Raw genomic sequence first — 13,579 nt, 5'->3', positions numbered from 1 at the left:
CCTCACAACCTTGGGCGTGCCTGAGGCCTTCACCTTGGGGGGAGGGTCACCGCCTCGCTCCCCCTCGGCTGTCTCCATCGGGATCGACCGGGGCTTCTCTCGAAGCTTACCCAGGTTCTCCGACTTCCTCTTCACCGAGCCAGAGCGTTGACTCGTGGTTGATAGGGTCGGTGATAATGCGCCCTGCCTGGCAGCTGAGGAGCCCGACTGATCGGCACTCACGGTGCCCGTGGACTCGCTGTGCTTTGCCTTTTGTTGGTCCCCCGTCGCCGGAGCGCCCTCAAAGGTCTTAGAAGACTGCTCGGATTTCTTCTTCTCATACTCTGCTGGGCTCTTCCCCTCCAGCCAGTTGGTGAGTCGAATACGACGATCCTTCATTGTCCGTTCGGACATGTTCTTACAAAACGCACATTCCTTCTCCACGTGCGATTTGTTGTCGTGAAGAGTAGAGCCACCGAGAGTGCTCATGCTCCTTAAAGACGTTCTGAAATCTGCATCCAGGGCAGCTCCTGAACAGCTTGGATCCAACAGGCGTCATGCTTCCTTTGTCCTGGGCCATGCCCACGCGGGGTAGGCCTCAAAGATCTTCTGGAATCCTCACAGAAGGTGGAAAACACAACGAAAAGATGCCCTTGAGGGGCATAGAAAATTCCGAAAACTGGTCCCCGTTGATCGGAAGTAGAGTTGGTGAAGCTTGAGGCTCAATTGACCGAAAACCTAAGAGTAAACTCTTCGAAAAAACACAAAACGCAGTAAAAGGTCAAGAGCTACAGCACGAGGACTCCCAATACTGAGCGTGCGGTAAAAATCTGAAGATGGCTGCCAGAAGGGGGGCTTAGGAAGAGGGCAGTCACTGGCTGGGGGCAGTATGACCCGGAGACCAGTGATTGATTACTAGTAGAAAGACAGTTCAGAAACGAAACTGAAACTGATTTTTTCTTAACCGAGGATTCCCAGCCTGATGACGGGGAATATTCATGAGCCTGTGAATCCATGCCAGACCGCATGCTGGATAACAGCGCTACCACAGATCCTCTGCCAGCCAGATCCTATGAACCATATTCTTAGAGCTGGGGGTGCCCTTAGGCCTCTCATCAGATTCACAACCCATGCAGCTGCCAAACATATGGCAGCCTCCCACTCATTGGAGGCCACTCTCACTCCTGACACTCTGCACGCTGAAGGGATGTGCATTGAGTCAGGAAAGCTTTTGCAGTTGCCAAAAGGCAGCCATTCCCATCATGAAACATGTACAAGAAGCACCACAAAGCCCAGCCCAGGTCACAGGACTTAAACACCATACATCCATTTACTCCCAATTAGGCGGCCAATTGCTACCATCGCATTAAAATGCTTACACCACAGCATTAAGTCCAGAAACTCTGTTTCGGTTATCAGTTTGCTAACAGACGGAGCCGCCTAGCCTTTTTATTGTCCAGACTTATTTTTGTTGAGACTGATTTTCCCAAAAAGTCTCACAGAAGACTGAAACTGCATATTTGATGTATTGCCCTAAGTAGCCCTGTATTTTTAAGGCTGCACAGCAGTAGACGCTTGCTATCGTGTTTGACAAAGTCACATGTATATCAGCCATTAAGGTAGATGGAGGAACTTTGGGGTCCAGAGAAGTCACCCGATGCGACCTTTAGAGGATCCCCCAGATCCTCCTTGCTTGCCTTGAGAGTACAGCCTATGCCCGGGGCAGAAAACGCCATTGCTTCCCCAAGAGGAGTTGTGCCTCATGAAATCAGTAAGACAGTGTCCAGAGTGACGTTCAGGTAACCTCCATAAGAGAAACTCCAAGAAAATCAGCTCTAGGAGAGGGTTGGCAAGAAGAAGAAAGAAGTGGTGGAAATTATGAACATTTTCGGTGGCGTTCGTGGTTCCATAGGCGAATAGGACTGAGGACCCGAGCACATATGTGCAAGCCGTGGCATGCAACCCCAACAGGAGCGGAATAGAAATCGCACTGCTAATAAAACAGCAATCCAGTGGCCCTGCACAACACAGGCAGATAATCAAGAGGAATCAAACAATGAATGCCCAGTAGCCATTAAGCAAGATCAGTTGGCAACCACGGCGTGTTTGTCTGATCCCAAAATGGTGACCAGTGTTTAAGCTCAGGGCACAGGCTGGTACAGATTATAAAAACCCATCCAATCAAATGTGATTCAAAGCTTGGATGATTATATGAATGTTCTGCTGGTAGTGGCATGTGAAGACCAACCTCTAGGGCATGACGGAGCAGTCTCCTGGGTCTACTCATAGTAGGGAGGGGGATGGCCAAAGTACAGAATACACGGTATACTACTGAAAAACATACTCATTTATATTAAATAAAGCATAAAGAAATGACCACAGTTCAGGTATGTACTTGGAAATAATCCCAAATATTATGAAAAGAGGGCATTTTAACACAACTGAAGTCAATAGGTAGCATAATATAGCAGGTAAACTTATAGAGGCTAAATGTGTTAGTATTTTTGGTAAAGCTGAAACATTCTTTGAAAACAGGCGATAAGAATAAACCACCAAGTGTCTGTGTAAACTACCTATGCAAGAATTCCACCCAATTGTACAGGCATGGAATGCTCTCGGGTACTTTTAGGAAAGGTTTGTCAAGAACAATGTGCAGTAGAAAGTCTAGCTCCTTGTTATAGAACCCTTCATGGGACTAGGCTGCCGGCAGCCTCTGGCTCTCCCTCCTACACGACCTGTTGGCAAATGCATGGATGGGACTAGGCTGCCGGCAGCCTCTGGCTCTCCCTCCTACCCGACCTGTTGGCAAATGCATGGATGGGACTAGGCTGCCGGCAGCCTCTGGCTCTCCCTCCTACCTGACCTGTTGGCAAATGCATGGACGGGACTAGGCTGCCCGCAGCCTCTGGCTGTCCCTCCTACCCGACCTGTTGGCAAATGCATGGATGGGACTAGGCTGCCGGCAGCCTCTGGCTCTCCCTCCTACCTGACCTGTTGGCAAATGCATGGACGGGACTAGGCTGCCGGCAGCCTCCGGCTCTCCCTCCTACCCGACCTGCTGGTAAAAGCATGGATGGGACTAGGCTGCCGGCAGCCTCCGGCTCTCCCTCCTACCTGACCTGTTGGCAAATGCATGGACGGGACTAGGCTGCCCGCAGCCTCTGGCTGTCCCTCCTACCCGACCTGTTGGCAAATGCATGGATGGGACTAGGCTGCCGGCAGCCTCTGGCTCTCCCTCCTACCTGACCTGTTGGCAAATGCATGGACGGGACTAGGCTGCCGGCAGCCTCCGGCTCTCCCTCCTACCCGACCTGCTGGTAAAAGCATGGATGGGACTAGGCTGCCGGCAGCCTCTGGCTCTCCCTCCTACACGACCTGTTGGCAAATGCATGGATGGAACTAGGCTGCCGGCAGCCTCTGGCTCTCCCTCCTACCCGACCTGTTGGCAAATGCATGGATGGGACTAGGCTGCCGGCAGCCTCTGGCTCTCCCTCCTACCCGACCTGTTGGCAAATGCATGGATGGAACTAGGCTGCCGTCAGCCTCCGGCTCTCCCTCCTACCCGACCTGTTGGTAAATGCATGGATGGGACTAGGCTGCTGGCAGCCTCTCCCTCGTACCCGTGGACGGGACTAGACTGTAGGCAGCCTCTGGCTCTCCCTCCTACCCGACCTGTTGGTAAATGCATGGATGGGACTAGGCTGCCAGCAGCCTCTGGCTCTCCCTCCTACCCGACCTGTTGGTAAATGCATGGACGGGACTAGACTGTAGGCAGCCTCTGGCTCTCCCTCCTACCCGACCTGTTGGTAAATGCATGGATGGGACTAGGCTGCTGGCAGCCTCTCCCTCCTACCCGTGGACGGGACTAGACTGTAGGCAGCCTCTGGCTCTCCCTCCTACCCGACCTGTTGGTAAACGCATGGATGGGACTAGGCTGCTGGCAGCCTCTGGCTCTCCCTCCTACCCGACCTGTTGGTAAATGCATGGACGGGACTAGACTGTAGGCAGCCTTTGGCTCTCCCTCCTACCCGACCTGTTGGTAAATGCATGGACGGGACTAGACTGTAGGCAGCCTCTGGCTCTCCCTCCTACCAGACCTGTTGGTAAATGCATAGATGGAACTAGGCTGCTGGCAGCCTCTCCCTCCTACCCGTGGACGGGACTAGACTGTAGGCAGCCTCTGGTTCTCCCTCCTACCAGACTTGTTGGAAAATGCATGGATGGGACTAGGCTGCCGGCAGCCTCTGGCTCTCCCTCCTACCCGACCTGTTGGTAAATGCATGGACGGGACTAGACTGTAGGCAGCCTCTGGCTCTCCCTTCTACCCGACCTGTTGGTAAATGAATGGATGGAACTAGGCTGCCAGCAGCCTCTGGCTGTCCCTCCTACCCGACCTGTTGGTAAAAGCGTGGATGGGACCAAGCTGCCGGCAGCCTCTGACTCTCCCTCCTACCCGACCTGTTGGTAAATGCATGGACGGGACTAGACTGTAGGCAGCCTCTGGCTCTCCCTCCTACCCGACCTGTTGGTAAAAGCATGGATGGGACTAGGCTGCCGGCAGCCTCTGGCTCTCCCTCCTACTCGACCTGTTGGTAAATGCATGGATGGGACTAGGCTGTCGGCAGCCTCTGGCTCCCCTCCTACCCAAACTGTTGGTAAATGCATGTCCGGGACTAGACTGTAGGCAGCCTCACGCTCTCCCTCCTACCCGACCTGTTGGTAAATGAATGGATGGAACTAGGCTGCCAGCAGCCTCTGGCTCTCCCTCCTACCAGACCTGTTGGTAAATGCATGGATTGGATTAGTCTCCCAGCAGCCTCCGGCTCTCCCTCCTACCCGACCTGTTGGTAAATGCATGGACGAGACTAGACTGTACGCAGCCTCTGGCTCTCCCTCCTGCCAGACCTGTTGGTAAATGCATGGATTGGATTAGGCTCCCGGCAGCCTCCGGCTCTCCCTCCTACCCGACCTGTTGGTAAAAGCATGGATGGGACTAGGCTGCCGGAAGCCTCCGGCTCTCCCTCCTACCCGACCTGTTGGTAAATGCATGGATGGGACTAGGCTGCTGGCAGCCTCTCCCTCCTACCCGTGGACGGGACTAGACTGTAGGCAGCCTCTGGCTCTCCCTCCTACCCGACCTGTTGGTAAATGCATGGATAGGACTAGGCTGCCGGCAGCCTCTGGCTCTCCCTCCTACCCGACCTGTTGGTAAATGCATGGACGGGACTAGACTGTAGGCAGCCTCTGGCTCTCCCTCCTACCCGACCGGTTGGTAAATGCATGGATTGGACTAGGCTGCCGGCAGCCTCTGGCTCTCCCTCCTACCCGACCTGTTGGTAAATGCATGGACGGGACTAGACTGTAGGCAGCCTCTGGCTCTCCCTCCTACCAGACCTGTTGGTAAATGCATAGATTGGATTAGGCTCCCGGCAGCTTCCAGCTCTCCCTCCTACCCGACCTGTTGGTAAATGCATGGATGGGACTAGGCTGCCGGCAGCCTCTCCCTCCTACCCGTGGACGGGACTAGACTGTAGGCAGCCTCTGGCTCTCCCTCCTACCCGACCTGTTGGTAAATGCATGGAGCTGCCGGCTCTCCCTCCTACCCGACCTGTTGGTAAATGCATGGATGGGACTAGGCTGTCGGCAGCCTCTGGCTCCCCTCCTACCCAAACTGTTGGTAAATGCATGGACGGGACTAGACTGTAGGCAGCCTCAGGCTCTCCCTCCTACCCGACCTGTTGGTAAATGAATGGATGGAACTAGGCTGCCAGCAGCCTCTGGCTCTCCCTCCTACCAGACCTGTTGGTAAATGCATGGATTGGATTAGTCTCCCAACAGCCTCCGGCTCTCCCTCGTACCCGACCTGTTGGTAAATGCATGGACGAGACTAGACTGTATGCAGCCTCTGGCTCTCCCTCCTACCAGACCTGTTGGTAAATGCATGGATTGGATTAGGCTCCCGGCAGCCTCCGGCTCTCCCTCCTACCCGACCTGTTGGTAAAAGCATGGATGGGACTAGGCTGCCGGCAGCCTCCGGCTCTCCCTCCTACCGGACCTGTTGGTAAATGCATGGATGGGACTAGGCTGCTGGCAGCCTCTCCTTCCTACCCGTGGACGGGACTAGACTGTAGGCAGCCTCTGGCTCTCCCTCCTACCCGACCTGTTGGTAAATGCATGGATAGGACTAGGCTGCCGGCAGCCTCTGGCTCTCCCTCCTACCCGACCGGTTGGTAAATGCATGGATGGAACTAGGCTGCCGGCAGCCTCTGGCTCTCCCTTCTACCCGACCTGTTGGTAAATGAATGGATGGAACTAGGCTGCCAGCAGCCTCTGGCTGTCCCTCCTACCCGACCTGTTGGTAAAAGCGTGGATGGGACCAAGCTGCCGGCAGCCTCTGGCTCTCCCTCCTACCCGACCTGTTGGTAAATGCATGGACGGGACTAGACTGTAGGCAGCCTCTGGCTCTCCCTCCTACCAGACCTGTTGGTAAATGCATAGATTGGATTAGGCTCCCGGCAGCTTCCGGCTCTCCCTCCTACCCGACCTGTTGGTAAATGCATGGATGGGACTAGGCTGCCGGCAGCCTCTCCCTCCTACCCGTGGACGGGACTAGACTGTAGGCAGCCTCTGGCTCTCCCTCCTACCCGACCTGTTGGTAAATGCATGGACGGGACTAGACTGTAGGCAGCCTCTGGCTCTCCCTCCTACCAGACCTGTTGGTAAATGCATAGATTGGATTAGGCTCCCGGCAGCTTCCGGCTCTCCCTCCTACCCGACCTGTTGGTAAATGCATGGATGGGACTAGGCTGCCGGCAGCCTCTCCCTCCTACCCGTGGAAGGGACTAGACTGTAGGCAGCCTCTGGCTCTCCCTCCTACCCGACCTGTTGGTAAATGCATGGAGCTGCCGGCTCTCCCTCCTACCCGACCTGTTGGTAAATGCATGGATGGGACTAGGCTGTCAGCAGCCTCTGGCTCCCCTCCTACCCAAACTGTTGGTAAATGCATGGACGGGACTAGACTGTAGGCAGCCTCAGGCTCTCCCTCCTACCCGACTTGTTGGTAAATGCATGGATTGGACTAGGCTCCCGGCAGCCTCCGGCTCTCCCTCCTACCCGACCTGTTGGTAAATGCATGGATGGGACTAGGCTGCCGGCAGCTTCTCCCTCCTACCCGTGGACAGGACTAGACTGTAGGCAGCCTCTGGCTCTCCCTCCTACCCGACCTGTTGGTAAATGCATGGATGGGACTAGGCTGGCGGCAGCCTCTGGCTCTCCCTCCTACCTGACCTGTTGGTAAAAGCATGGATGGGACTAGGCTGCCAGCAGCTTCTGGCTCTCCCTCCTACCCGACCCGTTGGTATTCCTCTAAGGTAGGCTGCCAAGCAGGCAACATTAAGGCTAGGCAGGATGGAGCCCCCACCAGAACAGTTCCAGACCCAGGTTCAATGAAAATAGAGATGGAGCAAAACCCTGCTGCAGCCAGCGTGACAGCTGCAGGGCTGGAGAATGACTGCAGGCAAAGCCGCAAGGCTCAAGACGATAAGACCAGTCATGGATTAAGTCCAAAGACCCCATGGATCGGACAAAACCTGACAAGGGTGAAGATTTGAGCTTTGTCGTAGAATCAATTCCTGATGCAGGGTTTGCCAACAGGTTCCCTAGAGATGGCTGGGCAAATGAAAAAGACTGTCCCGTTGATGGATGCTGTTGAGTGACCCCTTCAGGATGACCCACTGGTTAGGTCAGAATTCCATTTCTGGATGTTCTGCAGTATCAATCTATGGGACCCCTCATCATTTTGCATTTTCCAATTTTATGGGGGTTTCTGATTTACTTTGGTGGTCAGAGAGACTTCTTCTGAGGACCCCTTCAAATGCATTTCCCCATGGGTTTAAATTGGGCGCTGAATCCTTCTCTGGCCATGGAGCTACAGGGCCTTGAGTCTCCAGTGGTTCACTTCTTCTGGATCTCCACTGGTGTCCCCCTGTGCTTTGCATGATAAACGTGGGTCACCTTAGAGACTTTGCCCTGTTTACAATGCAGCACTTTTCTTAACACTGGAACCCCCACAAGTGACTCGGCAAGGTACTTACTGCGGCATTTTTCTAGGGTTCCCATAGGGTCCCTGGAGTTCTCCATGAAGCCCTGGAATTTTGGACGCCCCTGATTTATGAAGGATTTTAAAATCTAGGCCTTATACCCCAGCATAGGGTAGGTATACATTGCATCAGTGAGTGATGATACTCTTTCCCTCCATGGGGTGGACTATGCCCTTCTGGACCTAGGATCTGGATAGCCCTCCTGGCTGTGTTGGACACTGTGTACCCCTGTCTGCGTGTATTTATTGCAGGATGTATACTTGAGCTCTATGTGGTACCCTTGGGTTCTGGACATGATGGTAATTACTGTGTGCAATATTGTCTAAAGTGTGGGGGGGGTTTCTATTTTTTAACATACATCTGGAAACATACGTGTATGGTGCCACCAGGTATGGGGCTTGCATTTTAAGCAATTCAAATTTTTATATCTACACTATGGTATGTTATGTGTAACCAGAATACTTATTTTCCCCCATCATCAATATTCGATGTGTTGCCTTAAACATAAAGTGACTATTTCCTGTATACCGTTCTGGCGTAGTTGTTCATGGGGACTACAGGGGATAACTGCACCTCCCTGCCAGCCTTCCACCATGCAGAAGTTAAGCCCAATTGCTTTGCAACAGATATCATTGGAGAGCCTGGTCTACAGGGGATAACTGTACCTCCCTGCCAGCCTTCCACCATCCTCAAGTTAAGCCCGATTGCTCTGCAACAGATATCATTGGAGGGCCTGGTCTACAGGGTATACCTGTACCTCCCTGCCAGCCTTCCACCATCCTGAAGTTAAGCCCGATTGCTCTGCAACAGATACCATTGGAGAGCCTGGTGTTTTCCTTTTGGGTGACACTGTTGTCCCATGAGGTTAGGTAGTTACACAGCCCTCACCAGAGATTTGATCAATTATCTCCCAAACAACCTTGAGAAACGGTGCTGTCAGAAGCAGCAGCTGGATAGCAGCATTGTGTCCCCTTTAGCACAGGTCACAGGGTACTCTAGGGAGGACAATGTTTTAGAACAATGAGCAGGAGGGTCACACAAGGTGTCAGTCTAGAAATAAGGATACCTCTACTTTGAAACCGCAAACGCATTTTGGTGGCCGTGGGCCAACCGTCTCATGCACGATATGACAAAATATAGATTTTCGAGTTTGCTAATGAACGGCCATTTTGATGTAACAAGAATCGCCATTTTGTTTTCTAACCATTGCTCATTGCTTTCTGTTCCTATTGCTTCACAGTATATTTTCCGCTTACACTGCTCGACTGTGAAACATTGTTGTCTGTATGTGAAAAGGACAAGGCCGCAGGGCCGTGAGGATAACAAGAGTTCGATGAAACACAAACGTAGGCAGCGCCAGGAAGAATGCCCGGCTCCCTCCCGAATGTAGCCTTGAAGCAGAGCTGCAGGGCATTTAATCATCTCAAAGCTGCCAGCCAGTCTCGTTATATGGTAGAATATGTCCGAATATTACCGCTAAAGGCTTGAATTGTGCTTTTCTTATGGCCCCTCTTTGCTGAGCCCGCTAGAGCATGTCGGCTCCCAGGACGCGAATAGCACCTGATAGATAGCAAGTTACGGACTGCAACTCCCCCCGTATGTGGTTCGCTTCCAAGAACAGAAGCGCCGTGTTCTATTCAACAACTGAAAGATGCCTTCGCACTCACAAATTGCAAATTGTTACTAGAATAGATGTTTGAAGGTGTCATAGTGGTCGGAGATGCCCATCATCACACCAAGTTCAAAGAAACCCAATAAAGGGGGGTGTTAAACATGTCATAGCTGATTGTATGATATGCATTTTGTATATATGTAACTGATGTACGTAATTCATGGCTCTTGCGTCCCTCGAGGTCTAGAGATACACGTTGCGGGGCGTGAGACCGAGTTGGCCAACTGAGACTTTTACTTTGCAATAAACCCTAGCTTTGGGACTACAACCTCGTGTCTGGCGTCTCTATTGTGTGTGGTGACTCGCCTTGTTTCCATAGACGTCAGGGTCCTCTAGGGGCCCCTTTCAAAGGAGGAACATCTGTAAGGTCAGGATGTCCCACAAAGTAGCACTCTTTGCAGAAGGCGGCATCGGCTCCCACTTCTGTTGCAATAAGTATCACAGGACTAAGCAGCTTCTAGGAGGCAGCGCATGCTGGAGGATCCAGATAAACCAGTGGATCAAAATGGGGAAAAGCCTGAGGCAGGATGCTGGAAAGAAGAGTGCAGCTCCGCGCCAGGAAGCTACAATAGAGCCACAGCAAGGAGTCTCACACAAAGTCCTCAGCCCCTCAGCTACACACAACAGTTACACATACGCGCACACATAGCTGGTGTCTACCCAGCCCTCTAATCGCCATTTGTTCTCCACCCAAAGGTTTTGCCAGTCAATCCTTTTAGAGACAGCCAACCAAATTACACTTTCGAGGGTGCAAACACAGATATATTGATTAAGGTATCTGGAAGAGCTTCATCTAGTCAGAATTGTGTCCCAGTCACGCAAACGTGTCTGTGAGCTCTTATGGAAGCAGACAAATGACAAAATTGCAGCTCCAGCAGTAAAAAAACACGCAAAGGCTAAACAAAATAGAGTGTGAGGGCCAGAATAGGATAGCTGACACAGGACATGTTCTTTTTATATTTTAACATCTTGACAAAGGATAGAGCCCTTCGTGTTTGGTTGAGGTAGGGAAATACCTCCTAGATGAGGGAGGGTGTGGGGAAGGGGTGTTCGGCATGGAGGAGAGCCCGCTATTGGAAGCGGGTGCTGGAAACATTAGGCCAGCGAACATGCCGCTCCTGAACGAAAGGGGACGGGACGCACTTCCACCATGGCTGCTACCGCACACAGTAGCAGACCATGGCTGGCAAACCCTGAGACCGCTGCCGACGGCTACACTGGGCTCAGCGAGGCGGGACTCGTCCTCGCCGACACCGTTGCGGCCGACGCGGACAGACGGGAACGTAGCACCCTCTGAAACGAAGGGGGCCCGGCAAGGCTCCTGAAGGGGAGCATCCACACTCTCCCTCCCCGCCCGAAACAACACATGCCCTTAACTCACCTCATTGTCCGGCGGCCACAGCCGCCATGAACACTGCAGCTCCACGGGAACGGCCCACGAAGAGGGGGCAGAGTCAGGGAAAAGACGGAGGGAGTTGGGGAAAGGCCGTGGAGAGAAGCCAATGTTCCCTAGCAGGGAATGGAAGCAAGGAGAGACATTGCGAACAGGATAGCCCCCAGACTAGGGGGGCGTGGCTCCCACCTGTTGGCTGGCACGTCTGAGGAGGAAGTGGGTACGGCAGCCCTTCTTTTAAGGGTGGGATCCTGGAAACAACAACCTATCAGGGTGGGGATTCTAGGAGGTGTTAATGATTGGTGGGGAGATGAGCCTATCTCCTGGTATATAAGGAATGACTGTAATCCCCTTTTGTATGTTACTTGCAGAGAGCAAGAGAGGAGAGAGGAGGTGAATGGTGGGCCTATCCGGACTCACCTTAATAGGAGAAGATTACAGAGGAGCAGACTAGCCCCTAGGCTGTGAGGGTAGTGAAGAAACTACCTCCAAGCTGGACATTCTGATTGGAGGAAACCAAGGACATTCCTCTACATTAAGAAAATAAAGTACTATTTGAGCATACTTACGTCTTCTGTCTTCCATCCCACAGAGGGTGAGGCATTTTCCAACCCCTTATTATTCTGAATAAAAGTGCACAACCAAAATGATAATTCCTGTGTCCGCGTCTCATTCCTGGCTCCTCACAGTGCACACAAGAAACATCTAAAACATGGTAGAAAAATATGCTGCCACCAGCCCATCCTGAACAAACTATCTGCAACTGTAACTTTTCAAAAGAAAAAGTACAAGGAATACGAAGTGTCCTTACCACAATGAACGGTAAGGTTATGTGTGCAGCGTAAAAATAAAAATAGTTCCACTTAGGAAGACAGCGCCTCCCAGTAATGGTAGTCTTGGGGCCCGACCAGTATCCCCAGAGAAGGTGAGCAAAAGCTGAGGGAGGGATTTACTTACCTCCAAAAGGCAGGTCAGGGTGCGTTCAATAGCCAATAGATGGGGAGAGGGCACATAGAAGTCTATGGAACGAAAGCAGCAAAGAACATATTTGGTAACACTACACAACTAGAGAGTTTGGCCGATCTTTTGGCCAGAGAGGAGAGGCTGGCACAGACGACAGCAGGAGCCAGAGAATGGGGGCCGACACAGACAACAGCAGTGGTCAGAAAGGGAGGGGCCTGCACAGATGACAGCAGGGGCCAGAGAGGGAGGGGCTGGCACAGATGAGATAAAGAGCCAAAGAGGGGGGTCCGGACCAGATGACAGCTTAGGTGGGGAGCAGTCTAGAGGACAATGGGGGACAGGGGAGGGCACAGCCCGGATGACAGCACGGGAATGGTGTACCAGAGCTGAAGAAAACAAGGAAGGGCAGAGGACAGTACTTTATTCAGTGACACTGACATTTATCTTGCATCGCAATGCCATTCACCCTAGGAAAAGAATGGGCATTCTGTGTGGCGCATTCTGGGAAGGGAAAACCACTGATTGCTTTAAATCTCTTACCTTTAGGACCCAACTGAAGCCAAAACTTGGATGCATTAACTCTATGACTCGCAACAACAGTTCAAGCGTTCGAATGTCTCCATCAAATCGGTCACGCAAATCAATGTACTGAACCTAGGAAAGACAGAGAAGAGCCTGAGATCAGCAACTGTGCCAATTCAATCATTTGACATGTTAGGTTAACTTGTCTTATACAGCACACGGTTACCATTGGGATGGTCTCCAGGTGCTCACGTGACTCTGCAAGAAGGGAGGGGGTGTTTAGTGAGGGAAGAGTGATAGGACAGGCCAGAACCAGGAGAAACTGCCATCTGTGTATGTTGGCCTGCAGAGGAGTTGGCTGCGTTCACTGGTTTGTTGTTTGGTGCATAGGAGTGTTAGTTATGTTGGGGGGTGTTTGTGTGTAGCCCATCAGGCGTGTAAAACACTTGAGAGGTATGTTGGAGGGGAGCAGGAGTAGGGTGGTTAGTACATGGGTTACTCTCAAAGTTCTTCCAAGTGTGTCCTCAGAGCTCATACAGCTGCAACTCAATGGCACCTTCCGATTCTTTACATTCTCCAATGTTTCAATTTGTATTGGTATTTTTGACCTTTTGGAGGCAGCACCCATTATGTTCGGGATTGTGTAGTGTGCTCCATCACAGTAGAACAGCCTCCTAGCATTAGATAAACTGCTAACCATAATTTTCGAACATAGTAAGGCAGGAATTGCTGAGGGGTGGCGGGTGTAAAGGAAAAAGAAAATCTACCTCCCCCCCTTCCTTCTGAACTGAAGATCTCCAAAGCAAACAAGGCGGTGCCACCGTTTGACTTCTTAGGGTAAGAAAACTCTTTTTTTTTAGGCACAAGCCCATCAAGGCCAGTTGTTAAGCACATCACCAAGAGGGCATATGCAGGATTTCTTGCAATGGTATCTATATCGTTGGAGGCATA

At 52.1% G+C, this 13,579-nt stretch overlaps 1 protein-coding gene across 2 annotated transcripts in view; it reads right to left on the bottom strand.

Moving 5' to 3' along the window:
- Positions 1-13,579, bottom strand: part of ADCK5 (aarF domain containing kinase 5) — a 925,852-nt gene that overhangs the window by 484,278 nt on the left and 427,995 nt on the right. For both annotated transcript variants that reach the window (XM_069621949.1, XM_069621948.1), the window contains exon 8: positions 12,647-12,760. In XM_069621949.1, coding sequence (XP_069478050.1) covers positions 12,647-12,760 — 114 coding nt within the window. The remainder of the gene's footprint in view (positions 1-12,646; positions 12,761-13,579) is intronic.

The sequence above is a fragment of the Ambystoma mexicanum genome, chromosome 5q, assembly GCF_040938575.1.
Source record: "Ambystoma mexicanum isolate Mex_15411 chromosome 5q, UKY_AmexF1_1, whole genome shotgun sequence".
NCBI lineage: Eukaryota > Metazoa > Chordata > Amphibia > Caudata > Ambystomatidae > Ambystoma > Ambystoma mexicanum.
Note: the sequence above shows the minus strand (reverse complement) of the source record. Positions and strands in the feature narration are given on the sequence as shown.